Here is an 18,091-nt window from a genome sequence, read left to right on the forward strand (position 1 = left end):
AGGGCCTTGCTAAGCTGCTGAGGCTAGCTATGATCCTGCAATCCTCCTGTCTCAACTACTAGGATTACAGCTATGTACCACTATGCCTTGGATAGCCTCCTGAATACTGAGATTACAAGTGTACGCCACCACGTCCAGCAAAAATAGCCTTTTCAATAAATGGTGTTGGAAAAGCTGGTTATCCATGTGCAGGAAAATGAAATTAAATCCCATCTTCTTACTCTGCACAAGAGTCAACTCAAGATGGATCAAAGACCTGGAAATTAAACCCAAAACTCTGCAATTACTCTAAAAGAGGGCATAAGACCGACACTGCAACATCTCAATGAACTGCCAAGGTACAAGAAATTAAAACAAGGATTCATAAGCGAGACTGCATCAAGTTAAAAAGCTTCTGTGCAAGCTGGGCGTGGTGGCAAGTGCTTGTACTCCCAGTACTTGGGAGGCTGAGACCGGAGAATCGCAGGTTTGTGGCCAGCTTCATCAATTTGTGAGGGCCTCCGCAACTTAGTGAGACTGTTTCAAAATAAAGAATAAAATAGGGCTAGGGTTGTGGCTGAGGTAGGATGCCCCTGGGTTAAATCCCCAGTGCCGGGGGGGGAGGGGGGGGGCTTCTCTGCAGCAAAACCTTATGAGAGATGACAGAATAAATGATCTTTGCCAGCTACTCCTCTGATAAAGAAATAATATCTAGAATATACAAAGAACTTAAGAAACTTAGCACTAAAAATAACAACTCCTTTGGGCATGGTGGTGCACTTCTGTAATCATAGTACTTGGGAGGCTCAGACAGGTAGATTGCAGGTTTGAAGACAGACTCAGCAAGTAGTGAGACTATCATCAAACTAGCAAGACTCTGTTTCAAAATAAAAATAAAATAGGGCTTGGAGTGTAGCTCATAAGTACAATGCCCCTGGGTTTAATCCCCAATATCACACAAACAAAACAAAACAAAAAACAAGAAACCCAAATAAAAAATGGACAAAGCCAAGCAGTGGCGCACATTTGTAATCCTAGTACTTGGAAGACTAAGATAGGAGGATCACAGTTTGTGGCCAGCCTCATCTATTTAGTGAGCCCCTCCGCAACTTAGTGAGAACTTGTTTCAAAATAAATAATAAAAAATAGGGCTGGGGGTGTAATTTGGAGGTAGAATACCCCTAAATTCCATCCCTAGTATCTAAATAAATAAATACATAAATACATAAATAGACTTGTGGCCAGGTGTGGTGGCGCACGCTTTTAATCCCTGCACTTGGGCAGCTGAGAAAGGAGGATCACACAGGTTCGAAGCCAGCCTCAGCTACTTAGTGAGGCTCTTAGCAACTTAGTGAGACCCTGTTTTCAAATAAAATATAAATAGGTCTGGGAATATAGCCTGGAGGTAGAAAGCCTCTAGGTTCCGCTCCCAGTACCACCAAAATAAATAAATAAATATATGAAAAAAGTTCAATGTCATTAGCAATCAGAAAAATTCAAATCAAAACTACAGAGATTTCACTTAACTCCAATTAGAATGGCAATCATCAAAAATACAAATAATAATAAATGCTGGTGAAGATGTGGGGAAATAGGATATCTGATACACTGTGAGACTGAAAAGTAGTGCACCCACTTTGGAGGTCAATGTATAGTTTCCTCAGAAGACTGGTAATGAACTACCGTTCTTCTATATGGTAAACCCAGCTATCCCTCTCCTGGGTAACGACCCAAAGGGACTGAAGCCAGACAGTTTAATAGTATAATAAAACTAGTATAGTATTCAAACCAGTAAAACAACAATGCATATATATGTTTATAGCAGCATAATTCACAATAGCCAAATTATGGAACCAGTCTAAATGTCCATCAAGAGATTGATGAATTACAAAATTACAGATATACACAAATGGAATAATTCTGCTTAGCCATAAAGAAGAACATAAGTATGTCATTTGCAGGAAAACAGACAGAACTAGAGAATATTATGTTAATTGAGATTAGTCAGTAACAAAAAAAAGAAGAGTCAGTTGTTTTCCCTCATATGTGGAAGCTATGAAGAAATTGGGATACAAAGGGGACTCCAGAAAGAGGAGGAGAAAGATGAGAGGCAGGTGGGTGGAGGGGAGGGAGGGAGATTCAATGAAGAAAACACTTCAAGGGACACACTGTACATATGCAAAATTAGCAATGCCAATTTCAGTATCATGCTGGGAAGGGGCGGGAGCAGGATGGGAGCTGGGGGAGGCTCATCAAGTGTTGTATGCACGTATGTATGTCTCTATCGCTCTGCTATAAACTTCATCATGATGTATGACTACAACACACCAGTTAAAAGAGGAAGAAAAAAATTCCTGGGGGAAAAATGCTACAGAGATCGCAGAGGTATCAGAAATACAGCTGAAGAGTGCATATGGGTTTCACTCACTAAAAATCCCTATTTAATTATGATTGAAAATTTACAGGATAATATAAGGAATATTGTAGAAAACGTAGCTTTGCATTTTACAAGTAAAAGCAAAAATAGGGGCTTTGTTTTTTCTGAGACAGGATCTTGCCTTGCTACCCAGGTTGAGCTCCAACTCCGGGGGCTCCAGCCTCATCCTCCCAAACAGCTGGGAATTCAGTGAGCACCACTGAGCCCTGCTGCAACAATAGATTTTATTTTCTGATTTATGCTACACAGATAATAAAATTAAATCTTCAGCATGACTAGACTGTTTTATGTAATACTGGCATTAGGAAATCTCTGAGCTCAGAATGAGGAATGCAAATCACACACTTACACACTTGAGAGGTAATGTGGTACCAGATGCCTTAATAAGTAGAATAGTACCCTACACATCTTGTGGGGGTAAAAATCATACCTTTAAATGAAACACATAAAAAAGAATAAACAAGAAATAAAAAGTTCTAGGAATAACAATTCTTACTTGATCCTACTGTACTGAATGTCACATATTTAAAATTAAATTTTAAAAAATGTTAGATTTCCAGAGAAAATTATAAATGCAGTTACTACTAAATGGCAAAAATCGGAAGCTGATAAATAAATATCATGATAATGGAATTATAATTTTTATTTCCAAATTTTCTTCAACAGTATCACAATTTTCAAGACAAAAAGTTATAAGCAATAAAAAATTAACTCCTACTGTAACACAAAATTTTGCAAATGACTAGGAAAATAGTACATTTGTTTTTGTGCTAGAATTCTAAATAATATCCTACTCAAAAGCAGCAATCAGCAGGGCATGGTGGCACAACCTATCCCAGTATTTGGGAGGCTGACAGGAGGAAGACAGGTTTAAGACCAGCCTCAGCAACTTAAAGAGCCTCTCAACAACCTAAGGAGACTCTATTTCAAAACAAAAATAAAAAGTATATAAGGTGTATCTCAGAGGTAGAATGCCCCAAGGTTTAACCCCTAATACCAAATTTAAAAAGCAGAAATAATTTCCCTATTTTAAATATGCAACTACTTAACCAAGAAAATTGTGTGACTAGAAATTGAACGTGGAGGCATTCTACCTCTGAACTACAAACCCAGATAGATTTTATTTTTTATTTGGAAACAGGGTCTCACCAGTGTGCTGAGGGCCTCACTAAATTGCTGACACTGTCCTCGAACCTGCAATCCTCCTGTCAGCCTCCCAAGTACTAGGTTTATAAGCCTGTGCCACCACACCTGGCTAAGTCCTTTTTGTTTTATTTTACTTTATTTTATATTTTTTGAGGGTCTGGGGGTGAAACCCAGGGGCATTCAACTTCCGAGCTAAACCCCCTGCCCTATTTTTTTATTTTTTATTTGAAACAGGGTCTCACTAAGTTGCAGAGGGCCTCACTAAGTAGTAGCTGAGGCTGTCCGTGAACCGCGATCCTCCAGTCTCAGCCTCCCGAATGCTGGGATTACAAGCGTGCACCGCCACGCCCAGCTAGTCCTTTTTAATAATTAAAAAATTTTCCTTACCTTACACATGCCATAGTCAGTGAGTTTAATGTGTCCTTCAGAGTCCAGTAATACATTGTCCAATTTCAAATCTCTATAAATTATCCCTCGCTCATGAAGATAATTTAATGCTAGACTGATTTCTGCAGAGTAAAACCTAAAATGAAATAAAATAAGTCATGTGACTAAAAATTTTTAATTGTGGTAATTTTCTAGAGGAAGGTATTTAAGACTATATTCCCACCTGCAACTGAAAACATAAAATCACATTAAAGGACAGGCATAGTGGTGCACACCAGTAATCCAAGTACTTGGGAGGTTGAGACTAGAGGATCACAGTAACTTAGGCTGTCAACAACTTTGCCAGACACTGTTTCTAAATTTAAAAAAAAAAAAAAAAAAAAGAACTAGGGGTAGAGGTTGGTTGAAGGCAGAATGCCCCTGAGTTCAATCTTCGGCATCACACACAAGTACACACACACACACAGACACACACACAGACACACACACAATCACATCAGAATATTTTTTCTCCCAATATTTTTAGAAATGTATAATACAGAAAGTTAAATAAATGGAATCCACTTTAAAATATCCGATGCTGCCAGGAGTGGTGGCGCATGCTTGTAATACCAGCATTTGGGAGGCTGAGACCAGAGGATCGTGGTTTGAGGACAGCCTCAGCTACTTAGCAAGGTTCTTTGCAACTCAGTGAGACCCTATCTCAAAATAAAGAATAAAAATAGGGCTGGGAGTGTAGCTCAGGAGTGGAATGCCTCTGGGTTCCATCCCTAGTACCACAAAAAAAAAAAAAAAAAAAAAAATCCAATGCCAAAACACCATCATAAAAGTTCCAGCCTAAGCCAGGCACAGTGGCGCACACTTGTAATCCCAGCACTTAGGAGACTGAGACAGGAGGATCGAGTAGGTTCGAAGCCAGCCTCAGCTACTTGGTGAGGCTCTCAGCAACTTGGTGAGCCCCTGTTTCTAAATAAAATATAAAAAATAGGCCTGGGAGGGTAGGCCAGAGGTAGAAAGCTCCTGGGTTCCATCCCTAGTAAACACACACACACACACACACACACACACACACACACACACACACACACACACAGAGTTCCAACCTAACTTAAACTCACTTTTCATTAAGTAGCTTTTTTGGGGGGGGTAGTATTGGGGATTAAACCCTTGGGCATTCTACCTCTGAACTACAAATCCAGCCTTATTTATTTATTTATTTATTTATTTATTTATTTATTTATTTATTTATTTATTTAAGCGGTACTGGGGGTTGAACCCAGGGGCATTCTACCTCTGAGCTACACACCCAGCCATATATGTACACAATTTTTTTATTTTTTATTTTTTTTTTTTTGGTGGTACTAGGAGTGGAACCCAGGGGCCTTTTACCTCTGGACTATACCCCCAGATCCTAATTTTATATTTTATTTGGAAACAGGTTCTCACTAAGTTGCTGAGAGCCTTACTAAGATGCTAAGGCTGGCTTCAAACCTGCAGATCCATCTGTCTCAGCCTCCCAAGTACTGGGATTATAACCATGTGCCACCACACCCAGCTCCAGCCCTATTTTTTATTCTTTATTTTGAAACAGGGTCTCACTAAGTTGAGGAGGGCCTCACTAAGGAGCTGAGGCTGGCCACAAACCTGGATCTTCCTGTTTCAGCCTCACCAGTACTAAGATTACAAGAGTATACCACCACACCCAGCTCCTTATTTTATTTTTAAATGAAGTTGGTCTCACCAAATTGCCAAGGCTGGCCTCAAACGTTCAATCCTGTAATCCCAGCAACTAAGGAGGCAAAGGGAGGATGATCACAAATTCAAGACTAACCTGAACAACTTAGTAAGACCCTGTCTCAAAATAAAAAAAATAAAAAGGGCCATAGAAATATCTCAGTGGCAGAGCTTGTCTAAGCTTAATCCCCAGTACCAAGAAGAAAAAAAAAATGTTTAGATTGCCATCAGCCAGGTACATACTTGTAATTCCAGTATGTAGGAGTCCAAGAAAAGAGAATCAAAAGTATGAGGCCAGCCTCAGCAATTTAGACTCTCTTTCTTTCTTTCTTTCTTTCTTTTTTTCTTTTGTGGCACTGGAGGTGGAACCTAGGGGCATTGTACCTCCGAGCTATACTCCCAGCCCTATTTTTGGTCTTTTTATTTTTGAAACAGGGTCTCACTGAGTTACAAAGGGTCTCACTCAGCAACTGAGGCTGTCTGCAAACTATGATCCTCCTGTATCCACTTCCTGAATGCTGTACAAGCAATGCACCACCAGACCCGGCCCAAACCCTATTTCAAAATAAAAAATAAAAAAGGGTGGGATGTAGCTTGGAGGTAGAATGCCTCTGGGTTCAATCTCTAGTACCAAAACAACCCCCCTCCAAATAACAAACACCTGCCACCAACTCACTGGTGAAAACCAAAATTTTTGGCCTACATAATAGAAATGAAGTATCCAAGATGGTTTATAGCTGCTTTGGTGCTACATTACCATGATACTGTTTAGAGGTACATAATATATAACTTCTACTCACTTCATTCTGTGATTAAGAAACCTGAGCTCTTATTCTTGCTTCAGTTCTACAATAGCAAAGACAGTATTCAACCAGATCTGGCTCTTTAATATAATAAAAAGCACATGTAGCTTCTCTGAACAAATGGAGTTCAACTGAACACAAAGGAACAAATACTGGCTATATTCACAATTAAAATATTAACTATGGAACCAGGAATGATGGTGCAAGCTTATAATCCCATTATTTAGTAGGCTGAGACAGGAGGATCACAAGTTTGTAGCCAGCTTTAGCTATGTGAGGGCCTCTGCAATTAGTGAGACCCTGTTTCAAATAAAAGAATAAAAAATAGGGCTGAGAGTATAACTTGGAGGTAGAATGCTCTTGGGCTCCATCCCCAATACCACCAAAAAAAAATCTATGGCTTTGCTATGAAGAATGACCAAATATATAATATATATAATACTATATTTACTATATATCACAAACAAAAATAAACAGTAAATTGTAATACATTTCTAAAATTGTAATTTAGCGTGTAAATTAACTTAGTTCAGTGTCTACATGACTTACAAAGAATTAACTATCATAAAAATAATTATATACTGTTTTCAACTACTGCACATAAAAAATCATGCATTCTTGAAAAAAATCTGACAGAATGCTTAAAAACTTACCTGGCATGTTCTTCAGGAAGCTTTCTTTGTCGCTGCATATGAAACATTAGATCACCTCCATTTACGTACTCTATAACAAAGAACAATCTAAAACACAGGAGAGAACCCATGAAACCAAAATTAAAAATAAGGTAGTGTGACTTGTGTTACTTTATGCTTTAAACACTACAGAAACTAGTTATATCATTCTCTGTAATTTAGCTTTTAAAAGATGACAAGAACTTGGTGGTAAAAAGGGTATCTACAGTAAAAAAAAGATACAAGAAAGTAAACCAGCATAATAATTCAGTAACCTGCCATTTCTGTTATTATTAATTTTTGTGTGTGTGTGTGTGTGGTACTAGGGGAACCCAGGGACTTTTCTACCTCTGGGCTATACTACCAGACCTATTTTATACTTTATTTGGAAATAGGGTCTAACTAAATTGCTGAGAGCCTAAATAGCTGAGGCTGGCTTTGAACCTGTGCGATCCTCCTGTCTTAGTCTCCCAAGCGCTAAAATTACAAGTGTACGCCACCACACCCAGCTTAACCTGATATATATATATATATATTTTTTTTTTTTTTTTTTGGCGGGGGGGAGGTCTGGGGATGGAACCCAGAGGCATTCAGCCTCTGAGCTACACCCCCTGCCCTATTCTTTATTCTTTATTTTGAAACAAGGTCTCACTAAGTTGCAGAGGGCCTCATTAAGTAGCTGAGGCTGTCCACGAACTGCGGTCCTCCTATCTCAGCCTCCCAAATGCTGGGATTACAAGTGTGCACCACCATACCCGGCTTAACCTGTTATTTCTATTCTAACACACTGCTACTTACAAGAGTCATTCATTCACATCCCAATTTTAACATTTGCTAGATAAGTAATTTTCAACTATCACTTGAAAAATTTAGAATTTTTTTCTCCCTAGTTAAAATATAGGAAATATTAAGTCATAAAAGTAGAGTCCTGAGGACAATCAAAAGGTGGGATTTTAGCTGGAAATGGTGGCACATGCTTGTAATCTCAGCATTTGAGAGGCTGAGACAGGAGGATCGCAGTTCAAGGACAGCCTCAACTACTTAGTGAGGCCCTCTGCAATTCAGTGAGAACATTTCAAAAACAATAAAAAAAAAAAATAGGGCTGGAGGTGTAGCTTGGAGACTGAATGCCCCTGGGTTCTATCCCCAGAATTGCAAAACAAAACAAAACAAACAAACAAACAAACAACAAAAAAAAAGGGGGGCAGGATTTTTATTACTGATTATGACTTTTTTTTTTTTTTCCTAGACAGGTCGTTTCCTAACTAATCCAATGTCAAACTATTGTTGATTAAAGATGTAGCAGGGAGTTGTTAAGCATAATACAATTCTTTTCCATGACCTCTACTGATAGAGGATGTTTAGTGATTTTTTTTCCCCTTTGGCACTGGGGAACCCAGGTGCCAAGGACCCAAAGGTGTTCTGCCTTCAAGCTACATCTTCAGCCCTATTTTATTTTTTATTTTGAAACAGTGTCTCACTAAGTTGCTGAAAGTCTAAGTTGCTGACACTAGCCTGGAACCTTGGATGCTCTTGTCTCAGCCCAAGTTCCTGGATTATAGGCATGTACCACCACGCCCAGCTAGCAGACAGGTTTTTATTGTGTAATACAAATATATGAAGATCAATAACACACCACTATCTTTTAATCTTACCTGCTTTCTGTCTGAAAGCAAGAATGTAGCCCAACAAGAAAAGGATGATTGGATGCCTGTTCAAAAACATGCTTCTCTGTCTGTACCCAATCAATGTCCTATTTTAAAAATGTAAAAGAAATCTATGTCAAACTGAAATAAAATCATCAAAATGACAAATCTGCTCTTAGCAACTCAATAATCATCAATCTAATTGTTAAGTAGGCTAAATATCAAAACTACTAATAATCATTAAATAAAAACCTATACATAAGAGAAAAATACCACTAGTAAATCTTCCAGTATTATTAGTTTAGAATACTTTCATGAAGCTCAAATACATCTTTGATATTAATATTATTTTTATTTAATTAGTATGTTATTTATTTATTTATTTATTTATTTATTTATTTATGGCTCTGGGGATTGAACCCAGGGACCTTCTACCTCCAAGCTACAACCCCAGCCCTATTTTATTTTTTTATTTGAAAACAAGGTCTCACTAAGTTGCTAAGAACCTCAGTAAGTTGTTGAGGCTGGTTTCAAACCTGTGATCCTTTCACAGCCTCCCAAGTGCTGAGATTACAGGTGTGCGCTACCACATCCAGCTTGATATGACTTTATTTTTATTATAAAAAACTAATAATAATCATACTAAATATCTTACATAATCTATTTAAAGCATATGTTTAGTAAAATAATAAACCATAAACACCAAAAAACAGATTTTCTCTGAAATTATACCCTTAAGCAGTTTAGTACTTTAGAAGAAGAAAAACTCCACCATTCTTACCTCATCATCATTGACAAGCTCTTTTTTCACAACTTTCATTGCATAAATACGATCTGTTTTTTTTAATCGAACCAAAAGTACTTTGGCATAACTTCCTCTCCCTATTACCCGGAGCAAATCAAAATCCTGAAGACCTAAACTGGATGAAGCTTTGCCACTTTCTCTGGTGTTCATTGCCTGTTGATAACATTTATATCAAAGAGTTAGACTTAGAAGTATTTTTGCATTGTACATTATATTTCTTATTTCTATTTTATTTTTGTTTGTGGTACTAGGGCTACTTAGTGAGGCCCTATTTAATTTTTATTTCGAAATGGTCTTGCTAAATACCTGAAGGACTAAGTTGCCAAGACTGGCCTTGAGCTTGCAATCTTTCTGCCTCAACCTCTCAAGTACTGGGATTACAGATGTGAGCTACCATGACTGGCTAGTACATGATATTTCTAACAACTTATTATCCCTATAATGATTTTTTAAATATTTTCTTTTTTGTGTGTGTGTGGTACCAGGGATGGAACCCAGGGACATTGCACCTCTGAGCTACACTCCAGCCCTATTTTTTTTTTATTATTATTATTCTTTATTTTGAAACAGGGTCTCACTGAGTTGCAAAGGGCCTCACTAAGTAGCTGAGGCTGCCCACAAACCACGATCCTTGGGTCTCCGCCTCCCAAATACTGGGATTACAAGCATGCACCATCACACCCGGCAAATATTTTCTTAACATAAAAATATTTTAAGTTTGAAGTCGGGCGTGGTGGCACACACTTGCAATCCCAGCATTCGGAAGGTGTAGACAGGAAGAATCGCAGTTAGCGGACACCCTCAGCTACTTAATGAGGTCCTTTGCAACTCAGTGAGACCCTGTTTCAAAGAATAAAAAATAGGGCTGGGGGTGTGGCTCAGAGGTAGAATATCCCTGGGTTCCATCCCCAGTACTGCAAAAAAAACCAAGTTTGATCCAGGTGTGGTGGCACAAACTTGTAATCCCAGTACTTGGGAGGCTGAGATAGGAGAATCTGGTTTATGGCCAGCCTCAGCTACTTAGTGAGGCCCTCCGCAACTTAGCGAGACCCTGTTTTGAAATAAGGAATAAAAAATAGGGCTGGGAGTGTAGTTCAGAGGTAGAATGCCCCTGGGTTCAATCCCCAGTACCACCAAAAAAATATGTATGTATGTATGTATGTATGTATGTATGTATGTATGTATGTATGTGTGTATATATATATACACACACACATACATACATATACATATATTTTTAAGTTAATTCTTTTCTTATATCATTTCAATCCATGTAATAATATATAAGAAGTGTGATTACTTCATAAGAGCAATGGAAGAGAGTTGAAATACCAGAAATATTAAAGGATATCTTTAAAAGAACGTGGTATATGGGCAAGAGATGCATTAATAAAAAAAATTACACTAAGTTTTGTTACTGGGAGTTCAGAGGTACCACTGATGGGGAAAACAGTATGAAAATAAAGTAGATTAGACAGATAGAGTAGTTGGGGATAATGGTTAGGTTTTTCATATTGAATTTTGCAGTTACAATGAAACATCAGGATGAAAGAGTTTGCTGGAAGCTTGATATATGAGATCTGAACTGACATTCAAAGTCAGAAGACATTCAAAGGCACTTTTAGATGCTATAAGCAGAAAGCAAGCTTGAGGCAGTTCAGCTAATGAAAGACCTTTGGTCATCTATGAAAATTTGGAAACAATAATAATAATGTAAACTGGTAATAAGGATATACAAAGAGGAAAGAAACCATATTAGACATTAAGAAATAAGAAACTTGCTGGATGTGGTGGGGCACACTTGTAATCCCAGCATTCGGGAAGCTGAGACTGGAGGACTGTGGTTCGCGGACAGCCTCAGGTACTTACGTGATGCCCTCCAAACTTACTGAAACCCTGTTTCAAAATAAGGAATTAAAAAAAAAAAAAATAGGGCGGAGGATGTAGCTTGAAGGTCAAATACCCCTGGGTTCTATCCCCAGACCACCACCCCCCAAAAAGTAGAGCCAGATGTGGTGGCACGTGCCTATAATCCCAGTGTTTGGGAGGCTGAGACTGGAAGATCACAGGTTCAAGGTCAGCCTCAGAGCCAAGCATGGTGGCACATGCTTGCAATCATCCGTACACCAGAGTCTGAGACAGGAGGGTTTCAGATTTGTGGGTAGCCCTCAGTGAGGCCTTCTGCAACTTAGTGAGACCCTGCTTCAAAATAAAAAATAAAATAGGGCTGTGGCTGCAGCTTAGAGGTATAATGCCCCTGGGTTCAATCCCCAGTACCAAAAAAATATAGTAAAACAAATAATAACAACAATAATAAAGTTGAATATATACTTGACCCAACAATTCCCCTAGTTATATACCTAACAGAAGTGCTTATATATGTCTGCCAAACTACAATGAGAAGAATGTTGATAATAATATATCGTGATTTAGGAGGAAAAAAAATCAACATTAGAACAGAAAAACTGAAAAGAACAGTGAAAATAGTAAAACGCTTCTGTATGAAACATGGCAGAATCTCACAAACAATGCTGTGTGAAAGATGCCAAATACAAAAGAATACAGACTGTATGAGTTTGCTCACATAAAGCTTGAACAAAAGAAGGCATGTGTGGTGTTAAGACAGTGATTGCTTTTAGAGGGACGGGGTGCTAGTGACTGGGAGAAGGCAGAGATGTGCTTCTGGATGCTGGTGGATCTACTTCCTAAACCAAATAGTCATTACACAGCTAGTGTTCACTCTGAAAGTTCATCTAGACGAATCTTATGATTTGTGTACTCTTCTACATGTAAGTCTACAATTTAAGAGATATTAAAAATCTGAAAAATAAAGTGTAGTCTCTGGAAATCAACTACACCAAAATAAAACAATGATGATGATGATGTTGAGATGTTTGGTTATTTGTAAGACAGAAAATTATAACCATAGTAATGTAAAAATAAATATACAACTAAAAGAAAAAATGGAGAATACAGACAGCTAATGCAGTCAAGATAATGACTAAAATAGAACAAGAAACTAAAACATGAGGTTGAATAAGCCTTTTTTTTTTTTTTTTTTTTTTTTGGTGGCACAGGTGATTGAACCCAGAGGCATTCTACCTCTGAGCTAAATCCCCAGCCCAATTTTATTTCTTATTTGGAAACAAACAAGGTCTTACTAGGTTGTGGAGGACCTTGCTAAATTGTCAAGGCTGGCTTCAAACCTTCAGTCCTCCTGACTAAGCTTCCCAAGTACTGAGATTACAAGAGCGTGCCACCACACCTGGCTAAATAAGTGATTTAAAATTAGATCCGCAGCCAGGCATAGTGCCACATGCCTGTAATCCCAGTACCAGAGGGCTGAGAAAGGAAGATTGCAGGTTCAAGGAGCTTAGCAAGAACTTCAGAAACAGACTCTGCTTCAAAATAAAAAATAAAAAGGGCTAGGGATATAGCTTCAAGGTAGAATACCCTGGATTTCAATTCCTAGTAACAAAACAAAACTTAGACTTACTTCAAATTAATATAGAAGTAAATGACATGAGTAAATAAGAAGACTAACCATGTACTGATAATTATTTTAACTGGATAACAAATATAGGGGCTTTGCTATATTATTCTGTCCACAATTTTGTAGAAATTTTCCATAAAAAAAGTTAGATTTTTAGCCGGGCGTGGTGGCGCACGCTTGTAATCCCCGCACTTGGGAGGCAGACAGGAGGATTGCGCAGGTTCGAAGCCAGCTGCGTGCCCTGGCTTAGGAGACCCTGTTTCCAAATAAAAAATATAAAAATGGGTCTGGGAGTGTAGCCCGGAGGTAGAAGGGCTTCCAGGAACCCCAGTACCACAAAAAAAAAAAAAAAAAAGGTTAGATTTTTTCCAGGCGTGGTGGCGCACACTTGTACCCGCGCTTGGGAGGCTGAGACAGGAGGATCGCACAGGTTCAAAGCCAGCCTCAGCTACTTAGTGAGGCTCTCAGCAACTTAGTGAAACCCTGTTTCTAAGTACAATATAAAAAAAAATAGGTCTGGGAGTATAGCCCAGAGGTAGAAAGCCTCTGAGTTCCACTCCCAGTACCACCAAGGGAAAAAAAAAAAAAAAATTAGGTTTTTGAGTCTGGTGTGGTGGTGCACGCTTGTAATCCCAGCATTTGGGAAGCTGAGACAGAAGGATTGCAGTTGGAGGACAGCCTCTGCTACTATTTAGCGAGGCCTTTTGCAATGCAGTGAGACCTTTTTTCAAAATAAAGAATAAAAAATAAGGCTGGTGTAGTTTGGAGGTAGAATGCCCCTGGGTTCCACCCTCAGTACCACAAAAAAAAAAAAAAAAGTTAGAGCCTGGCGTAGTGGCGCACGCATGCAATCCCAGTGCTTGGGAGGCTGAGACAGGAGGACTGCACAGGTTCAAAGCCAGCCTCGGCTACTTAAGTGAGGCATTCAGCAACTTAGTGAGACCCTGTTTCCAAATAAGATATAAAATAGGTCTGGGAGCATAGCCCTGAGGTAGAAAAGCCCCTGGGTTCCACCCCCAGTAACACACACACACACAAAGTTAAAATACTGGGAAGACAAAATAGAGGAGGGAATGTGAACTAGATCCATGGCCAGCAATACATAAACTTTAAACACTGAAAACAGATATAAACACTAATGGCTAAAAAGAACTGCCTCCGCCAGGCAGTGACACATGCCTATAATCCTAGTACTTGGGAGGCTGAGACAGAGGACTGCAAGTTGAAGGCCAGCCTCAGCAATTTAGTGAGGCCCTTGGCAACTTAATGAGGCTTTGTTTCAAAATAAAACACAAAATAGGGCTGGGAACAGAGCTTGGAGGTAGAATGCCCTTGGGTTCAATGCCCAGTACCTCAAGAAAGAAAAAGGAAAAAAAAAAAGTTGCCTCTAAGAAGTCAAACTGGGAGTAGAAGAGGTAAGGAATGATAATTGCTTTCACTACAAGCTTAAAATGTTTTTGATTATTTTAATTAAATACTTCTATAATGTTTAATAAAAAACAGTAGCATTTGAAACATTTCATCATTTATACTTTAAATAAGCAATCAGCCCATAAAATGGAAGAGTCCACACTATTTTACACAATATCAAAGTATTCCAAATGCTATTCTTAAGTACATTACAATATTTAGATTTAAGCTATCTTAAAATGAAAAAATTATATCAGATTAATTTAATCAATTTTAATTACTAAATTATTAGAAAACCCTCCAAACATTAAAAAAATCACTCCTATATTTCACCAGTATGATCTAAAACTTAAGCCAGTCAGTGTGTCATATTTCTAAACTATAGCATCTTATTAAAAAGCTAATGACATAGTGTAGTATAAGACAAATTATCTTACCTCCTTTTCTTCACCAACTTGGTCCAAACTCTCATGACTTGAAGGATTATATGGAATTACTAAAAATCCAATCCCATTTAAAAGAAGGAGGGGGAAAACAGGTGCCATTATATTACTTTTGACATAAAATTTTTCTTTTAATTATTTCTTTTCAGTTTTTACTTCTGAATAAGTTCATTATTTAGGAGTAAATATTCGTCCTACTAATAACAAACTATATAAATTTAAGAGTCAAATACTAGTCTTTAGCCAGGCATGGTGGCACATACTTGTAATCCCAATACTTAAGAGACTGAGACAGGAGGATTGCAGGTTCTTGGCTAGCCTCAGCTACTTAGCAATGCCCTTCGCAACTTAGTGAGATCCTGTTTCAAAATAAAGAATAGAGCCAGACATAATGGCGCACACTTGTAATCCCCACGCTTGGGAGGCTGAGACAGAAGGATAGCATAAGTTCAAAGCCAGCCTCAGCTATTTAGTGAGGCTCTCAGCAACTTAGTGAGACCCTGTTTTCAAATAAAGTATAAAATAGGTCTGGGAGTATAGCCCGGAGGTAGAAAGTCCCTGGGTTCCACTCCCAGTGCCACCAAAAAAAAAAAAAAAAAAGAATAAAAAATAGGGGTAGGGGTGTAGCTCAGAGGTAGAATGCCCCTGGGTTACATCCCCAGTAACACACACACACACACACACACACACACACACACACACACACACTACTAATCTTTATTTATTGAGAGTGAAGAAAGAAAGTATCGATCTGACAGCCAAATACTATTTTTAATAAACAGTTTTGCAATTATTTTTTTCTTGTTTTTTTTTCTTTTTTCTTTTTGTGGTACTGGGAATGGAACCAAGGGGCCTTCTACCTCTGGGTTACATCCCAGACCTATTTTATTTTTTATTTGGAAACAGTTTCACTAAGTTGCTGAGGTTGGCTTCAAACCTGAAATCCTCCTGTCTCAGCCTCCCAAGTACTGAGATTACAAGAGTGTGTCACTATGTCCAATTTAGTTTTACAATTTTTAAAATATTTCAATTTGTGTGTGTGTATGTTACTGGGGACTGAACCATTCTACCTCCAAGATACACCCCCAGCCCGATTGTATTTCTTATCTGAAAACGGGTCTCACTAGGTTGCTGAGAGCCTCATTAAGCTGCTGAGGCTGGTTCAAACCTGCTATCCTCCTACCTAAGCCTCCTAAGTACTGAGATTACAGGTATATGCCAACCATCCCAGCTAACATTTCTCTTCTTTACAAATTAACCAATTACTTCTAGAAAGTCAACTCTGTAAGCCTCCCCCCATTTTTTTGTGTGGCACTGGGGATGGAACCCAGGGGCATTCTATCTCTGAGTTACACGTCCAGCCACATTTTATTCTTTTATTTTGAAACAGGGTCTCACATAATTGCAGATGGCCTAAGTAGCTGAGGCTGGTCGAGAACCTACGATCCATCTGTCTCAGCTTCCCAAGTACTGGGATTATAAGCATGCACCAACATGCCAGGCTTATAAACCCCATTTAAATCCTGTGGTACAAATGAAGCAGAAATGGGGTCTATGATTTTCACTTCTCACTCTCTTCTCATTCAAAATGTTTCTGACTACCCATAGGTCAAGAAAAGAACTGACAAGGATGAAGTTTCTATTACTTATTCTTCCATGAGCAAGAAACTACATTCTATCTTTCTAAAAATTTCCGTATCTTCCTTTTTTGATTCAGAATAGAGCAAATCAGGCTGCTCTATGTGTGTGTGTGTGGGGGGGGTAACTAGGGGTGGAACCCAGGGGCATTCTACCTCCAAGCTACACCCCTGCCCTGCTTTTTATTCTTTATTTTGCAAAAGGGTCTCACTGGGTTGCAGAGGCCTCACTGAGCAGCTTGGCTGCTGAGGAAACACAATCCTCCAGCCTCAGCCTCCCGAAGCTGGGATTACCAGCCTGAGCCACCACGCCCGGCGTTGCTCTGTACCTTTCATTGCTCTCCAAATCCCACAGATCCATGTTTAGGGTTTCATTCCTATTTAACATTTTAACTCATATTTTCACAATTTCTTTTGTTTTTGTTGCACTAGGAATCGAACCTAGTGGCATTTTACCTTTGAGCTATACCCCAATCCAATTTTACTTCTTATTTGGAAATAAGCAAAACCTAGGGTTTTGCTAGGTTAATGACAGTCTTACTACTTGCTGAGGCTGTCCTCAAATCTATGATCCTCCTGTCTCAGCCTCCCAAGTACTGAGATTACAGGTGTGGATCACTACACCCAGATCACATTTTTACAATTTCTACACTGAATCTCTCTATCTTTTATCATTTCTTTTTTCTTTCTTTTTGCAGTACTGGGAATTGAACCTAGGGGTGCTCTACCACTGAGTTATATCCTCAACCCTTTTTTATTTTTAGACAGGGTCTTACTAAATTACAGAGGTTGGCCTCAAACTTATCTTCCTACTCCAGCCTCCTGAGAAGCTGGGATTAGAGGCATGTACCACCATGTCTAACTGATATAAGGCTTTGAGGAAAAGCTTTATTATGACTTGAACACAGTCAATATGGCTCACAAAAATGCACACCCGCATTGTCCCTCTCTCTCTCTCCGCGCGCGCGCGCTCTCTCTCTCTCTCTCTCTATATATATATTTATTTATATTTACACACACACACACACACACACACACACACACACACACACACACACATATATTTTCTACAGAGGATGGAACTGAGCTACACCCCCAGCCCTATGTTTTATTCTTTATTTTGAAACAGGGTCTCAATGAGTTGCAAAGAGCCTCAACTGAGACTGTCCACGAACCGTGATCCCCCTGTCTCAGCCTCCCAAATGCTGGGATTACAAGCGGTGCACCACCACACCTGGCTTGCTTTATATTTTTTCAATGTGAAAAAGAAATTTGATTTGCTGAATATAAGAAGAGTCTCCAAAGAAATTTATCTGAACTAGAAAAAACAGTCATTTGCTAACATTTATACAGTTGTCCTCCCAGGCTTATTTTATATTTTATTTAGAAACAGGGTCTCACTAAATTGCTGAGAGCCTAAGTAGCTGAGGCTGGCTTTGAACACGCATAATTTTCCTGTCGCAGCCTCCCAAGTACTGGGACTACAAGCATGAGCCACCA

At 38.8% G+C, this 18,091-nt stretch overlaps 1 protein-coding gene across 1 annotated transcript in view; it reads right to left on the bottom strand.

Moving 5' to 3' along the window:
* PRKCI (protein kinase C iota) overlaps window positions 1-18,091 on the bottom strand; it is a gene marked incomplete at both ends in the record, with an annotated part of 75,371 nt that overhangs the window by 13,050 nt on the left and 44,230 nt on the right. Inside the window, 5 exons of the mRNA XM_080696314.1 lie at window positions 3,950-4,085; window positions 7,140-7,226; window positions 8,813-8,910; window positions 9,585-9,761; window positions 14,949-15,007. Coding sequence (XP_080552440.1) covers window positions 3,950-4,085; window positions 7,140-7,226; window positions 8,813-8,910; window positions 9,585-9,761; window positions 14,949-15,007 — 557 coding nt within the window. The remainder of the gene's footprint in view (window positions 1-3,949; window positions 4,086-7,139; window positions 7,227-8,812; window positions 8,911-9,584; window positions 9,762-14,948; window positions 15,008-18,091) is intronic.

Source organism: Muscardinus avellanarius (genome assembly GCF_963383645.1).
Source record: "Muscardinus avellanarius genome assembly, chromosome: 5".
In the NCBI taxonomy this organism is placed as follows: domain Eukaryota; kingdom Metazoa; phylum Chordata; class Mammalia; order Rodentia; family Gliridae; genus Muscardinus; species Muscardinus avellanarius.